Source organism: Schistocerca gregaria, chromosome 9 (assembly GCF_023897955.1).
Source record: "Schistocerca gregaria isolate iqSchGreg1 chromosome 9, iqSchGreg1.2, whole genome shotgun sequence".
Lineage (NCBI taxonomy): Eukaryota > Metazoa > Arthropoda > Insecta > Orthoptera > Acrididae > Schistocerca > Schistocerca gregaria.
Window position 1 is genome coordinate 29418997 of NC_064928.1, and position 17765 is coordinate 29436761.

General features: G+C 39.5%; 1 protein-coding gene across 6 annotated transcripts in view; it reads right to left on the bottom strand.

The window, feature by feature from the left end:
* The window catches only part of LOC126292120 (zinc finger protein 701-like), a 170085-nt gene that overhangs the window by 38745 nt on the left and 113575 nt on the right, over nt 1–17765 (bottom strand). For all 6 annotated transcript variants that reach the window (XM_049985951.1, XM_049985952.1, XM_049985950.1 and 3 more), the window contains exon 6: nt 13747–13796. In XM_049985951.1, the coding sequence (XP_049841908.1) occupies nt 13747–13796 (50 nt within the window). The remainder of the gene's footprint in view (nt 1–13746; nt 13797–17765) is intronic.

The window sequence follows — 17765 nt, forward strand, 5'->3', positions numbered from 1 at the left end:
GCACATATCACTAAGGGTAAGTTAGATACTGCCTACAGGAAAATTAAAGAGACCTTTGGAGAAAAGAGAACCACTTGCATGAATATCAAGTTCTAAGCAAAGAAGGAAAAGCAGAAAGTAGGAAAGACTATATAGAAGTTCCATACAAGGGCGATGTTCTTAAGGACAATATTATAGAAATGCAAGAGAATGTACATGAAGATGAAATGGGAGATATGATACTGCATGAATAGTTTGACAGAGCGCTGAAAGACCTGTCGAAACAAGGTTTCAAATGGCTCTAAGCACTATGGGACTTAACTTAAAGGCCATCAGTCCCCTACAAATTAGAACCAGTTAAAAAACCTAACTAACCTAAGTACATCACGCACATCCATGCCCGAGGCAGGATTCGAACCTGACGGCCTTGGGAGAGCCAGTCCTGACTAAACTCTACCACCTGGTGAGCAAGATGTATGAGACAGGTGAAATACCCTCATACTTCAAGAAGACTATAATAATTTCAATCCGAAAGAAAGAAGCTCTTGACAGATATGGAAATTATCGAACTATCAGTTTAATAACAAAATACTAACATGAATTCTTCACAGACAATGGAAAAACTGGTAGAAGCCGACCTTGGGGAGGATCAGTTTGGATTCCGTGGAAATGTTGGAACACGTGAGGCAATACTGACCCTTACAACTTGTTGTTGTTGTTGTTTTTGTTGTTGTTGTGGTCTTCAGTCCTGAGACTGGTTTGATGCAGCTCTCCATGCTACTCTATCCTGTGCAAGCTTCTTCATCTCCCAGTACCTATTGCAACCTGCATCCTTCTGAATCTGCTTAGTGTAGTCACCTCTCCCTCCACCATTTTTACCCTCCACGCTGCCCTCCAATACTAAATTGGTGATTCCTTGATGCCTCAGTACATGTCCTACCAATAGATCCCTTCTCCTAGTCAAATTGTGCAACAAACTTCTCTTCTCTCCAATCCTATTCAATACCTCCTCATTAGTTATGTGATCTACCCATCTAATCTTCAACATTCTTCTGTAGCACTGCATCTCGAAAGCTTCTATTCTCTTCTTGACCAAACTATTTATCGTCCATGTTTCACTTCCATACATGGCTACACTCCATACAAATGCGGAAACGGCTTCCTGACATTTAAGTCTATACTTGATGTTAACAAATTTATCTTCTTCAGAAACGCTTTCCTTGCCTTTGCTAGTCTACATTTTATATCCTCTCTACTTCGAACATCGTCAGTTACTTTGCTCCCCAAATAGCAAAACTCCTTTACTACTTTAAGTGTCTCATTTCCTAATCTAATTCCCTCAGCATCACCAGACTTAATTCGACTACATTCCATTATCCTCGTTTTGCTTTTGTTGATGTTCATCTTATATACTCCTCTCAAGACACTGTCCATTCCATTCAACTGCTCTTCCAAGTCCTTTGCTGCCTCTGACAGAATTACAATGTTATCGGCAGATCTCAAAGTTTTTATTTCTTCTCCATGGATTTAATACCTACTCCACATTTTTCTTTTGTTTCCTTCGCTGCTTGCTCAATATACATATTGAATAACATTGGGGAGAGGCTACAACCCTGTCTCACTTCCTTCCCAACCACTGCTTCCCTTTCATGTCCCTCGACCCTTATAACTGCCATCTGGTTCCTGTACAAGTTGTAAATAGTCTTTCGATCCCTGTATTGGCAGCAGTGGCAGCATTGCGAAGCTTTTTCTGCCTTAATCTGTCTAACAAGCCTTCATCGTGCTTCAGCCTTTCAGATGATGTAACATTACGCCACTCCGGTCTCTGCTTTCCATATCTCGTTTACAGCAATCCTTGAACCTCAATACACGACATCCTATGGCTCTTTTGGCTATAGAAATATCTCAAAGCATCACTTAATGTGGTAATCTCTCAGGACCCACAAGGTAGATGTGTCCCAGCCAGTGGAGTTGTCTCTGCTTCAAGATTGCTGAAAAGCTGTTGCAGTTAGTTTTAGATAGTACTGTTTTATTGGTCACTCGGTCCTTTCACATTACTCCGAGGATGGATCTCAGGCACCACATGTGGAAAGCATTAAGGCAATGTTCTTGTTGGGCATATGTAGTCCGTGTTTCCAATGCTTACAAAAGGATGCTGAGGACCCAAGTTTGGTATATAAGAATGTTGGCGGTCAAAGAGAGTTTGTTGTTTTTCCAAACACGTGTAGAGAGCTTACCAAAAGTAGTCCCAGCTCTTCCAATGCCAGCATCAATCTACTTGTTAACAGACATGTTTGATTCTATGGTGGATCCAAGATAGCAAATTTATCCACAATTTCAGTGTAGTTCCACCTAATGTGATATTCAGTTGTGTATTAGCATCCTGAACCATAATTATGGTCTTACTGCTGTTTACACTCATCAAGAAGTGGTGGTATGGATCACTAAACCTTGATATTAGCTCTCGCAGCTCTTCTGCAGAGTTCACAATAATTGCAGCATCATCAGCGTATAGGAATTCATGAGCAATTATCAGATAGAGTTTTGTCTTACTCTTCAGAAGACTGAAGTTGGAAAGCCTTCTGTATTTTCTGGTATTCATGTGTACTCCAAAGTTGCAATCCTCAAAAGCCACTTGGGGCAGAGCTGAGAAGAAAATTCCAAAAAGTGTGGGTGCCAACCTACCTTACGCCACAGTTCATACTGAATGGTTCAGATGTGCTACCATCAAAGATTACAGAGCCATACATATTACCATTATTAAGGGCAACAACATTGGTGGACATCCAATTTTTTCCAATATGCTGTAGACTATGGAGGCAAGAGAGAGAGCTGCCTAACAAGGTGCCAGCAATAAGCTGTGATGAAGTAATATTGCAGTCAAACAAATGAAGACATAAAACACTGGGACCAAGCAGTACATATATTCAGCTTATAAAAGTTGTACCCACATTTCCTTATGAAATTCTGACAAGGGTCTTTGACAAAGGTTTAAAAGGTGATCAAATTCCTTATTAATGGAAAAAGGCATGTATTACTTTCATATAAAAAAAAAGATGATTAGAGGGTATGCAAAAATTACAAAGGGATTGGTGTGATGCCCTCAGCAGCCAGAGTTCTAAGGAAGTGGATAGGAGAACAAATAGAAGACACAGAAGAATAAAATGGTGTTCAAACTGGATGCTCCAGTACCGACAGAATATTTACTTTACAAAATTTAGTACAGAAGGGAAATACTAGAAATAAGAATATCCATTTGATATTTGTGGATATATAGAAGATTTAAAATGTAGACTGGCAATGGCAAGGAAAGCATTTCTGAAGAGGAGAAATTTGTTGACATTGAGTATAGATTTTAAGTGTCAGGAAGTCGTTTCTGAAAGTATTTGTTTGGAGTGTAGCCATGTATGGAAGTGAAACGTGGACAATAAATAGTTTAGACAAAAAGAGAATAGAAGCTTTCGAAATGTGGTGCTACAGAAGAATGCTGAAGATTAGATGGGTAGATCGCATAACTAATGAGGAGGTATTGAATAGAATTGGGGAGAAGAGGAGTTTGTGATACAACTTGACGAGAAGGGATCGGTTGGTAGGACATGTTCTGAGGCATCAAGGGATCACAAATTTAGTATTGGAGGATAGCGTGGTGGGTAAAAATCGTAGAGAGAGACCAAGAGATGAATACACTAAGCAGATGCAGAAGGATGTAGGTTGCAGTAGGTACTGGGAAACGAAGAAACTTGCACAGGATAGGGTAGCATGAAGAGCTGCATCAAACCAGTCTCAGGACTGAAGACCACAACAACAACATTTGTGGATCTACATAAAGTTTATGACATGGTCCTACTAAGTAAATTATGGGAGAGTATGTTGAAGAAGAGTATCTGTAAGATTTATGTATTAGTTGTGAAACAGTTTTGCACAGCATACACCAGTTGTGTGAGGATGGGTAAACGGGTATCTGCTGAATTTAGGATCACGAAAGGACTCCGACAAGGATGTACTTTAGTTGCTACTCTGCTCAAAACCTATTCACAGGAAGTTTTACAAGAATGGAAAGATAAATACTGAGACATGGGAAGTCCGATTAGAACAAATGTTTTATAGATTACTTTTTGTGGATGCATTGCAACAGATGAAGAAGATAAGGAATATATATTCAGGAAACTCAGAACAGTATGAGCAATGGCATCTTACAATAAATCTTAGCAAAACTCAATATCTTGCACTAGGAGAGAATGAGACAATAGATTCATAAACTGACATTGGCCAAGAAAAAGGGGGTAAATCTTTTAAATATCTTGGAAGAAAGTTACCTAGTAGTGGGAGCAACAGAGAAGAAATAAAACATAAAGTTGGACGATGCAAGAAGCAAATCTGACAGTTAAATTCTGCCTCATGGAATAAAAAAAGTAACAACCAAAAACAAAAAAGTAATATACCACACAACAGAAGAAAGTACTGCAACATAGGGGTTAGACACCTGGGTAATTAATAAGAGAGATACACAGAGAATGCTTGCAATGGAAATTGATTACTGGAAGTTAAGTAATGGAATATCAAGATCAGATCATGTAAGAAATGAAGAAATATGGAGGATAATATAAGCTGAAACGACTACAATAGACACAATTGAAACAGACAGTTTAGTATAGACATCTTGAAACGATGGGTGATACAAGATGGCCGAAACAAGTAAGGCAGTGGATTTTTCCCAGAAGAAGAAAAAGATATAGACCACCAAGAATATGGAACCAGAATTTAACAAAGAAATGCAAAACAGAGATCTGCAATATGGAGGCTGGATAGACAAGGAGCAATGGAAAATGGGAAGTGAGAGACAGTGGCAGCTATATATGACAGGGACAGCCACTCAAAGCAAGAAAGCCTAGTAAACATGGGCTTTAAATTTAAAAGGTATACCTCAAAAGGTATGAACACATACAATGAAAGAAATCTCTTCTGCTGTGAGATCTTTGCTTTCATATTTTGGGAGAAGGTAGAATGGACCAAAACATGAAAAAAATTGTCTCCTACACAATGGCTCTAAAATGTATATCTTAAGAGCTAAGGGCACTTGTTAAGTAGAAGAGGTGATTCACAGTAGCAAAGATGAACAAGTGCTCACAGCTCCTAAGTTGTTCATTTTAGAGCCCATGTTACTAATTGCTTTGGCTTCACACAATTGGCACTTGCTGTGATTATTGACCATTCCTCCTGGAACCTACTCTCTAAGTGGAGCAGATATGAATGGGACATCATTTGGAGACAATACAGACCACAAATGGGAAAATCCATTGATGTAAGCAACTTTAAGGAGGAGGGCAGACTGTTTTGGTCAGGTATCAATATACAGGTTGTGTGTGATTTTCTGATTTCTACAAACTTTGACACGTGTGATCAATTAAAACCAACTAATGAGCAAATGAATTGAATTTTGATCTTTGGTCGGTTTTCAAAACAAATACCCTGGGTTTGACAATAATTAGTAAAAATTGGGAGAAACAGTGGAATAATCAGGAGGCAGGAGAAAAAGTGGAAAGTCTGGAGTCTCCCACCCACAGTGGGGGAGCTGGCAGGCATGAGTATATTTTCCTTGTACTGGGCTGCACAGGAGGTTTCTTACTTACTGTGTTTAAGTTCTTTGAGTGAACCACTGTGTATCCTACTCAATTTGAAACACACATCCATTTCTGTCATCTGACACTATACCGTGAGATCACTCAACCCCATTCCCTATTTTGTATACAAGGGCTGTATATATCTACTTTTTTTAATTTGAAAAAGTTCTTATTGAGAGAATGTAGATTTATGGCAATAAGCTACCTGCTGCTCATACTGATGTGGTGCTCACTCTGAAAGCATTGACATAATTGTCACAGTTAAAGGGTAGCAAAAATTTGAAGAAATTTCAGGCTCACAGCAGGTCATCTATCACTAGAACCCAAGATAATTCAACTGGACACCAGCGAGCCATCTCATGTGAGCCACCATTGTCCGATGGAGGCTTAGCCCCCTCTGCAATTTATTAGTAGGCAGTATGCGTGTATTCTACACACACTAAGATTGTGGTGGCGGGACTGACCACAGTACCAGGCAGACAGTTCCATCACTGGCAGGAGAACTGCAGAATTCAGCTGTCCTAAGAATTACAGCTAGCTTTGACCACCAGCACACTCTTCCATCTTTATTTACAGAAAATCATGGAAATAATGGGGCTCCATGAATTTTTCGAGCATTACTCACTATCATAGCTCATGAGATTCTCTGTCATGTTAATTTCTATGGATTTTTTTAAATAATGGAATCCCATAAGATGTTGCTGTGGCCAAAATTAATGTTTATCATGCATTATTCAAAGCCCGATGAAGATACAATGCTCAGCAATAGCAGACTTCATTAGTGGTGAAAGGCAAGTACAGCAATCTTCCACAATGTGCAGTCTGACCTATGTAAACCATAGCACATTCGCAAGCTACTTTCTAAATTTCAGCCTCCTGCAATTACCAGTTGTTCTCCTCTGATCCCAGGTCTAAAGAAATACTGGCAACAAGTGGAAGAAAAGCTAGAGATTTCACAGGTATGGCCTTGAACAGTAAGTCCCTTCCGAATGCTCCAGTCATGCTGAGAGTTATTATAAAGAGCTGTCAAATACAAGTGTTCCATCTGGAATATGAGGAAAAATAACAATAACAACAACAACAACAACAACAACAACCACAATAATAATAATAATAATAATAATAATAAAATCCATGGAGACCCGGGAAAAGAATAGGCTTTCGGTATGTTCTGCCAGTCGTAAAAGGCGATGAAAAGAACAAACCACTAATAGGGCTAACCCCCCTTGTAGTGTGAATAGTTGGTTCACAACAGAACTAATGAAGCCTCGAACAAGCGCTGTCATGGTCGGGGATGACACTTGAACCCTATGCCCGTCCACAATGGTAACGACACTGTTAGCCACACGGAAAATGATTTAAATCCAAACAGAGGTGTGTTGACAGAACCGACTGCGGACCTTTGGTGCAGAGCTGGGTGGAGGGTCTGAATCAGAGGCTCAGACGGTTTTGCGACCGTATTGGCTGCAGATTCCTTGACTTGCGCCATAGGGTGGTGGGGTTTCGGGTTCTGCTGAATAGGTCAGGAGTTCACTACACTCAGCTGGCGGCTACACGGGTAGCGGAGGCTGTGTGGGGTGGACTGGGCGGTTTTTTAGGTTAGAAGGCCTCGGGAAAGTGCGGGATGGGCTGCAATGTCAAAGGGTGCTTGGCAATTACAGGACGTGCTTGGATCAAGGAACAGTCGGAATTATAGTTGTAAATTGTTGTAGTTGCGCTGGAAAAGTCCCTGAGCTTCAAGCGCTAATAGAAAGCACAGAAGCTGATATCGTTATAGGTACAGAAAGCTGGCTAAAGCCTGAAATAAGTTCTGCAGAAATTTTTACGAAGTCTCAGACGGTGTTCAGGAAAGATAGATTAGGCAGAATTGGTGGTGGAGTGTTTGTGTCTGTCAGTAGTGGTTTATCTTGTAGTGAAGTCGAAGTAGATACTCCGTGCGAATTGGTGTGGGTGGAGGTTATACTTAACAGCCGAATTAAGTTAAAAATTGGCTCCTCCTACCGACCCCCAGACTCCGATGATACAGTTGCGGAACAGTTCAGAGAAAGTTTGAGTCTCGTAACAAATAAATACCTCATTCATACGGTTATAGATGGTGGGGACTTCAACCTACCCTCGGTATGTTGGCAAAAATACTTGTTCAAAACCGGTGGTAGGCAGAAAACGTCTTCCGAGATTGTCCTAAATGCATTCTCCGAAAATTATTTCGAGCAGTTAGTCCACGAACCCACGCGAATTGTAAATGGTTGCGAAAACACACTTGACCTCTTGGCCACAAACAATCCATAGCTGATAGAGAGCATCATGACTGATACAGGGATTAGTGATCACAAGGTCATTGTAGCTAGGCTCAATACCATTTCTTCCAAATCCATCAGAAACAAACGCAAAATAATTTTATTTAAAAAGCGGATAAAGTGCCACTAGAAGCCTTCCTAAAAGACAATTTCCATTCCTTCCGAACTGACTATGCGAATGTAGACGAGATGTGGCTCAAATTCAAAGATATAGTAACAACAGCAATTGAGAGATTCATACCTCATAAATTGGTAAGAGATGGAACGGATCCCCCGTGGTACCAAAAAAGGTCCGAACGCTGTTGCAGAGGCAACGGAAAAAGCATGCGAAGTTCAGAAGAACGCGAAATCCCGAAGATGGGCTAAAATTTACAGACGCGCGAAATTTGGCACGTACTTCGATGCGAGATGCCTTTAATAGGTTCCACAACGAAACATTGTCTCGAAATTTGGTAGAAAATCCGAAGAAATTCTGGTCGTATGTAAAGTACACAAGCGGCAAGACGCAGTCAATACCTTCGCTGCGCAGTGCTGATGGTACTGTTATCGACGACTGTGCCGCTAAAGCGGAGTTATTGAACGCAGTTTTCCGAAATTCCTTCTCCAGGGAAGACGAATGGAATACTCCAGAATTTGAAACACGAACATCTGCTAGCATGAGTTTCTTAGAAGTAGATACCTTAGGGGTTGCGAAGCAACTCAAATCGTTTGATACGGGCAAGTCTTCAGGTCCAGATTGTATACCGATTAGGTTCCTTTCAGATTACGCTGATACTATAGCTCCCTACTTAGCACTCATATACAACCGCTCGCTCACCAATAGATCTGTACCTACAGATTGGAAAATTGCGCAGGTCGCACTAGTGTTCAAGAAGGGTAGTAGGAGTAATCCATTTAACTACAGACCTATATCATTGACGTCGGTTTGCAGTAGGGTTTTGGAGCATATACTGTATTCAAACATTATGAACCACCTCGAAGGGAACGATCTATTGACACGTAATCAGCATGGCTTCAGAAAACATCGCTCTTGTGCAACGCAGCTAGCTCTTTATTCGCACGAAGTAATGGACGCTATCGACAGGGGATCTCAAGTTGATTCCGTATTTCTAGATTTCCGGAAAGCTTTTGACACCGTTCCTCACAAGCGACTTCTAATCAAGCTGCGGAGCTATGGGGTATCGTCTCAGTTGTGCGACCGGATTCGTGATTTCCTGTCAGGAAGGTCACAGTTCGTAGTAATAGACGGCAAATCATCGAGTAAAACTGAAGTGATATCAGGTGTTCCCCAGGGAAGCATCCTGGGACCTCTACTGTTCCTAATCTATATAAATGACCTGGGTGACAATCTGAGCAGTTCTCTTAGACTGTTCGCAGATGATGCTGTAATTTACCGTCTAGTAAGGTCATCCGAAGACCAGTATCAGCTGCAAAGCGATTTAGAAAAGATTGCTGTATGGTGTGTCAGGTGGCAGTTGACGCTAAATAACGAAAAGTGTGAGATGATCCACATGAGTTCCAAAAGAAATCCGTTGGAATTCGATTACTCGATAAATAGTACAATTCTCAAGGCTGTCAATTCAACTAAGTACCTGGGTGTTAAAATTACGAACAACTTCAGTTGGAAGGACCACATAGATAATATTGTCGGGAAGGCGAGCCAAAGGTTGCGTTTCATTGGCAGAACACTTAGCAGATGCAACAAGTCCACTAAAGAGACAGCTTACACTACACTCGTTCGTCCTCTGTTAGAATATTGCTGCGCGGTGTGGGATCCTTACCAGGTGGGATTGACGGAGGACATCGAAAGGGTGCAAAAAAGGGCAGCTCGTTTTGTATTATCGCGTTATAGGGGAGAGAGTGTGGCAGATATGATACACGAGTTGGGATGGAAGTCATTACAGCATAGACGTTTTTCGTCGCGGCGAGACCTTTTTACGAAATTTCAGTCACCAACTTTCTCTTCCGAATGCGAAAATATTTTGTTGAGCCCAACCTACATAGGTAGGAATGATCATCAAAATAAAATAAGAGAAATCAGAGCTCGAACAGAAAGGTTTAGGTGATCATTTTTCCCGCTCGCTGTTCGGGAGTGGAATAGTAGAGAGATAGTATGATTGTGGTTCGATGAACCCTCTGCCAAGCACTTAAATGTGAATTGCAGAGTAGTCATGTAGATGTAGATGTAGATATGCTTCCTGCAACCACTTTAGAAGGAAAACAAAGACAGAGGATGACATGGTCAGATGAAGTTAACCGACACCTCATGTTCTGTTATTACCAAGCAACAAACTTAGGAACCAACAGAACTGGATACAGATCACAAGTATACACAAAATTTATCACCATATACCCAGAATTAAAATTTTTAACAGAACAAAAACTAGCTGATCAGATCCGTGTAACAATTAAAAGTAACAGGATACCCCAGTCAGAATTAGAAAACATCAAACAACAAGTACAACAAATACTGGAACAAAATAATGTGCAATCAGAAGAATAAGTAAATACAGTAATGGACTCAAACACCACAGAGAAAACAAATAAAGAACAACACGCATCAATTAAACAATCAGAGGAAAACGAAATCTTGCGGCAGCTACCAGAACAAGCACAAATAGAACATGAAGTGACACACATGTTAGACATAGAAGAAAAATTTCAGCTGGCATATATAGAATACAAATACAGACATTAGACCATTCTTGCATAGACCACCAAATAACACACAAGTCGAAACAACAATAACAACTATCAACGCAATCATACACAACAAAATAAATGAAAATACAACTATGGAAGAGTTACAACTACTGGTTTATATAGGAGCACTCACTACACTAAATATACACACTAGGCAGACATCAGAACAAACCAAGACACAGAAGAAACCCACAAAACCAGCATAGCAACACAGGCTACAGATCGGAATAGAAAAACTGACAAAACACATCGGACAGCTAACACAATTTATAAGAAATGAAATATCAGACAAAAAAACGAAAAAGGTTAGGTAAAATATCACAACAAGAAGTGGTAGAGCAATTAGATGAAAAGAAGCAGAAATTACAAGCATTGGCCAAATGACTTAGAAGATACAAAACAAGTGAAAACAGAAGGAAACAAAACCAAATATTCAACACAAACCGACAGAAATTTTACCAGACAACAGATAACACACACATTAAAATAGACAATCCACCAAACATAAGAAACATGGAACACTTCTGGAGCAACCAAGCAGAAACAGACAGAAGTGATAATTTTGCAACATGAAGTCACCCGAGCAATTAATTCTACGCATAGTTGAAAAGCCCCTGGAAAAAAAAATAGCAAATTTCTGGCTAAAGAAGTTCACCTCAACTCATTCACATCTAACTAAATTATTTAACAATTACATTGCAGACCCATACACATTCCCTGATACACTTACACATGGAATAACTTTTCTGAAACCTAAAGATCAAGCAGATACAGCAAACCCAGCAATATTTGAAATATGTCTGCTTGTGTCTGTGTATGTGCGGATGGATATGTGTGCATGTGTGTGTGTGCGCGCGAGTATACACCTGTCCTTTTTTTCCCCCTAAGGGAAGTCTTTCCGCTCCCGGGATTGGAATGACTACTCCTTACCTTCTCCCTCAAAACCCACATCCTTTCGTCTTTCCCTCTCCTTCCTGAAGAAGCAACCATCGGTTGCGAAAGCTAGTAATTCTGTGTGTATGTTTGTGTGTTTTGTTCATTGTGCCTGTCTGCCGGCACTTTCCCGCTTGGTAAGTCTTGGAATCTTTGTTTTTAATATATTTTTCCCATGTGGAAGTTTCTTTCTATATATATATATATATATATATATATATATATATATATATATATATATATGACGATGTAAATAAAACAGAAAGAAACTTCCACATGGGAAAAATATATTAAAAATAAAGATTCCAAGACTTACCAAGCGGGAAAGCGCCGGCAGACAGGCACATGAACAAAACACACAAACACACACACAAAATTACGAGCTTTCGCAACTGGCAGTTGCTTCGTCAGGAAGGAAGGAAGGAGAGGGAAAAATGAAAGGGTGTGGGTTTTAAGGGAGAGGGTAAGGAGTCATTCCAATCCCGGGAGCGGAAAGACTTCCCTTAGGGGAAAAAAAAGGACAGGTGTACACTCGCACACACACACACATATCCATCCGCACATACATGTGGTGTATGTGCGGATGGATATGTGTGTGTGTGTGCGAGTGTACACCTGTCCTTTTTTTTTCCCCTAAGGGAAGTCTTTCCGCTCCCGGGATTGGAATGACTCCTTACCCTCTCCCTTAAAACCCACACCCTTTCATTTTTCCCTCTCCTTCCTTCCTTCCTGACGAAGCAACTGCCAGTTGCGAAAGCTCGTAATTTTGTGTGTGTGTTTGTGTGTTTTGTTCATGTGCCTGTCTGCCGGCGCTTTCCCGCTTGGTAAGTCTTGGAATCTTTATTTTTAATATATATATATATATATATATATATATATATATATATATATATATATATATATATATATATATATATATATTGCAAAGCTGTAACCACAGGCAAGATGATTGTGGTTACAAATTATCCAAACACAGTAATAATTAAAGTTAACTTACAAATGAGTATAGAGCTTTATCTTGTCTCAATAGATGAACAATTTCACCAGACATGCATACAATTTTGAAACTTCAGCTATAACTTTATACAGTGCTAATATTTTGCAGCAAACCATTCAACCATCTGCACAATTAGCCTGAAAGACTGACGGCAAACTGCTCTCATCTACCTTATATATCAGTAGGACAAGTGAAGTGTGTATCAGTACATAGTAAAACTTGTGGAAGAAACAGCAAGTGGATGGCAGAGAAACAAGCTACCATGACCTCACTGCAAAGAATGTTGTTTCACAATTCTGGTCAACAGGGGAACAATACTGTTGTCAATGATAGTTAAATATTGTTAGTGCCAAGGGCCCACACTTTCTCAAGCTTAAAACCATCATCACAACTGATATGAATCATTCATCAAATGTATTTCTTTAGCTTTCCTGGGACACAAATCACAGAATGATGAAATGGATGTTGAAATTTAGATGTTCTCGCAGCCCAGTCTGTAACTTGCCTGTATAGCATTTGACCATGGCAGATTTATCAGGCTGTAGCGAGCAGGTATAAACTTTAAGTAAGTAAAGTATGTCTGATATTCAACAAACCACACTGACAAAGAATTTTTTAAATGCCTGCCTTCTGTAGAATCAAGTCATCCTACACAGAGCCAACAAGTGTGGCTATGTCTGGTACTGGCACAGAAATGATTGAGACTCATGTTCTTCAATAACCTTTTTGAGAAGCCACGTTTTTCCTTTAGATTGCCCTTACCAGCAATCATATGCGCCCTGCACACAATTGTATTGGGAATACAATTGGTGGAATTAAATGGAATTCATGGAAAGTTTCTCACCATGGGGACATTCGACGAAAGTGCAAATACCTGCAAACGATGACAGGCTTAAAACATTCTGAGTGCAACACCATTTCCTCAAAATCTTCATGGAGAACTTACCAAAGGTTCACATGTGTAATTTCGAAGTGTGTATGTTCCCCATCCCTGTAGATACAAATTAATTACAGGAACACATGATGTTGTTGGAATAGGAAGTGACTGTCCCAGGCGATCAAGTGTGTGAACATTATATACACCAGTCAACGGCAATCAGTACTCCATATATATGTGTGTCTAGTCTTATTTTCTGCCACCCCACTTAACAGGTGAAGCTCTAAAACAACCCATACACAAAATGAAAAAGAAGAGAAACATACAACATTACAATACCTTTTGGGTTCACTGCCACTACTTGTCGATTCTACTTCATGTTTGAGCTCCTGAAAAAATGATGAAGAGCACCTATAATAATAAACAATAATCAGCGTTCAGGCAGCTGAAATGAGATTTCTATGGAATGTCAAAGGATTTCATCTCTCATATTAGTCCCAAATGACAACACATTGAAATAAATAAATATGAATCCAACAATGTCACGTGATGTCTCATCTGATTGGCCATCCTGGTCTGAATATGTACAATGGCAATGGAAAGAAGGTTGCCTAAGATTTTAAAAAAAAATACAATTCCTTTGGGAAAAGTCATGTGGACTGATCGTGCAATCAGTGGAGTGATTCACAAAACTGGAACATGCTTCATGCCTAATCTTGCATAGATGACGGTGATTAATTACAATGAATCAAGTTACCTTCCATTAGGAACATGGGTGCACTCAGCAACTGTTATTTGATTTATAAATTTCAGAAGACAGCTAACAATTGTCCTTTTGTGCATATTTTATTTGCCATTCATAAAACCTGTAAAACAGGATGACTGATTGCTGTGCTCTACAATTTATAAATTGTATGCAACACTTTTTTTGTCAGGAGTCTTCTGATGGGTTTGATGGAGTCTCCAACAATCTCTCTCCTGCATCAATTTCTTCATAGCATCTACACCCAATTTCTTCAGTTATTTGTTGGATGTATTCTGATCTCTATCTTCCTTTACAACTTTTGCCATATATAGTTCCCACCCGTATAATGGAAGTTATTCCTCGATCTCTTAAAATATTTGCCACAATTCTATCACTTCTTCCAGGAAGTGCTTGTCATTCATTCCTTTCCTCAACACCCCTGACAAGAATTTTGACATTTCTAACCAGTTCACTAAATGTTCAGCATCCTTGTATAGCAACACATTTCAAACACTTGGTTTCTCTCCTTTTCTCATCTTCCACAATCCACAATTCACTTCAACATAATACTGAACTCCAGATACATAATCTCAGAAGTTTCTTCTTCAAGTTAAGGCCAATGTTTGAACTAGTAGCTTCTTTTGGTGAGGAATGCCCCCTTTATCAGAGTTAAGTTTTTTTACCTTTCTTGCTTCATGCATTTTGTGTTATTTTGCTTCAGAAGTAGTGAAATTCATTCACTTTGTCTACCACATGGTCACAAAGTATGGTACTACATTCATCAGTAATCTCATTTCTGTCGCTGCACAATACTTTCTTCTTTGTTTGGTTTACTTTCAATCCATATTCTTTGCTCAGTAAATTGTACAGTCCATTCAGGAGGTCCTGTCATTCTTACTTTCACAGAGGATAGAACTGTCCTCAATGAATCTTATCATCCACAGCCTTTCACTCTGATTTTGATCCCACTCCTGGCTCTTCCATTTCCTTCAATGTTGCTTTGATAAAAAGGCTAAATAGAAGAGATGAACTTTCTGTCCACCAATGCCATTCTCAGTCCAAGCATTTCTTTTGCTGCTTCTTAGTCACTGTGTATGTTTTATTTTACCCATCTTACACAACTTTTCTGAAGATCTCAAACATCAAGTACCACTTTATAGTGTCACTCAATTTATCTAAATCAACAAATACAACAAATGTGTTGAGTTTCTTTAGACTTGCATAAATTCAGTTTGATAAATTGCTGCCTATTATACTCGTGTAGCAATGTCTGTTGGGACTAGCTCCACAACTACTTTTGCCACTGCATTTTATTGTAGCAGTCACAGTTACAATTCATTCTAATTCACTCTTTCATTTTATTTATTAGGCATTTAATTACTAATCCACATTCTTTTTTACTTCAGACTGACTTAAATCTGGAAAGTTCTTTACACATTATTCTTGTGTATTAACAGAGATCAGGATATTAATTCACAAGGTATTTGGCAAATAATTACAGTCATAAGTAACAAAATGACTTTATTTCTTGTTCTGCATTCAGAGTCATATAACACATTTTTGCATGTTAACACTTTTGACTTTGCGTAAAACTAGCCACAAATATTTATATATGCCACAGAATGCTTAAATTTTTGAAATCTACTAAGGAAAGAAATCTTCCACTTCACAATGACCATCGGATCAATCCACAGTTTCCAACAACGAAGTTGGAAAAACAACAGATGCCTCATGAGTACAATTGTGCCACCTTTAGTTGTAGGTAGATGATGTTCTGCTTGTTCAGTTGCAGCCCTGCCTTATTATTTCTGCTTGCACAGAACTAGCCATGGTACATTTATTAATATGCTACCAGGAATAAACTTGGATACCTATCAATTTTTCTTTTACATGTAACAGAGGATCCACAATGATATATGAGGAACTTTATCTGCCACATGCATGAAAGTAAGAGGTATTATGTTGCAACTAAGGGATATTGATACCATACCGGATAATTTTTTATGAGGTAATATTTACTATCAGAATGTGTAATGTAATGGAATTGAGACTGTTCATTATTCATGAAATGTTGCTTATTTGATAAATAATTTATAAATTTATCATTAACACAATCAACATACACCAAAGAGCTAAAGAAACTGATACACCTGCCTAATAGCATGTAGGGTCCCGGTGAGCACTCAGAAGTGCTGCAACATGATGTGGCATGGACTCGACTAATGTTTGAAGTAGTGCTGGAGGGATATGACACCATGAATCCATAAATCTGAAAGTGTACAATGAGGTGGGGATCTCTTCTGAACAGCACATTGTAAGGCATCCCACATATGTTTGATAGTGTTCATGCCTGGGGAATTTGGTGGCCAGCAAAAGTATTTAAACTTAGAAGTGTGTACCTGGAGCCCCTCTGTAGCAATTCTTGTTGTTTAGGGTGTCGCATTATCCTGCTGGAATTGCCCAAGTCCATTGGAGGGCACAATGAGCATGAATAGATGCAGGTGATCAGACAGGATACTTATGTATGTGTCACATGACAGTCATATCTAGACATATTAGGAGTTCCATACCACTCCAACTGCACATACCCCACACCATTACAGAGCCTCCACCAGCTTGAACAGTCCCCTGCTGACAAGCAGGGTCAATAGATTCATGAGATTGCCTCCATACCTGAGCACGTCCATCCACTCGATACAATTTGAAATAAGTCACATTCAACCAGGCAACATGTTTCCAGTCATCAACAGTCCAATGTCAGTGTTGACAGACCCAGGCGAGGCATGAAGCTTTCTGTAGTGCAGTCATCGAGGGTACACGAGTAGGCCTTCAGTTTCGAAAGCCCATGTCAATGATGTTTCATTGGGTGGTTCATGCTAACACTTTTTGATGGCCCAGCACTGAAATCTGCAGCAATTTACAGAAGGGTTGCCTTCTGTCTCATTGAATGATTCTCTTCAGTTGTCATTGGTCCCATTCTTGCAGGATCTTTTTCCAGCTGCAGCGATGTCAGAGATTTGATGTTTTACCGGATTCCTGATATTCACGGTACACTCGTTAAATGGTCGTACAGGAAGATCCCCACTTCATTGCTACCTCAGATTTGCATCGTTCATGCGCTGACTATGACACTGTGTTCAAACTCACTTAAATTTTGATAACCTGCCAGTGTAGAAGCAGTAACCGATCTAACAACTGCGCCAGATGTGTGTCGTCGTATATAGGCATTGCTGACTGCACGCCATATTCTGTCTGTTTACATATCTCTGTATTTGAATATGCATGCGTATACCAGTTTCTTTGGCACTTCAGTGTACTTTACTCTATAAAACAATATCATAAATATAAGAAAAAAATTGCTACTAAAATGTGGGGGAATAGGTGCCTGTTTTGTGCCAGCTTTAATTTGTGCCATTGCTGTAAAATTTGTCACTCCTGTATTAACCAACACTTAGCAACCTCAGCATGCACTATGTGCTTCTTGGAGCTGCATCATCAGCTGAGAGCTCTGTGTTTGAGGAACAGATGAGATGAAGACAGTACTGATTTTGTTGTAGTTTTCATCCAACTTTGTGAAGAGAATTACTGTTGTACACTAAATGGCAACAATGCT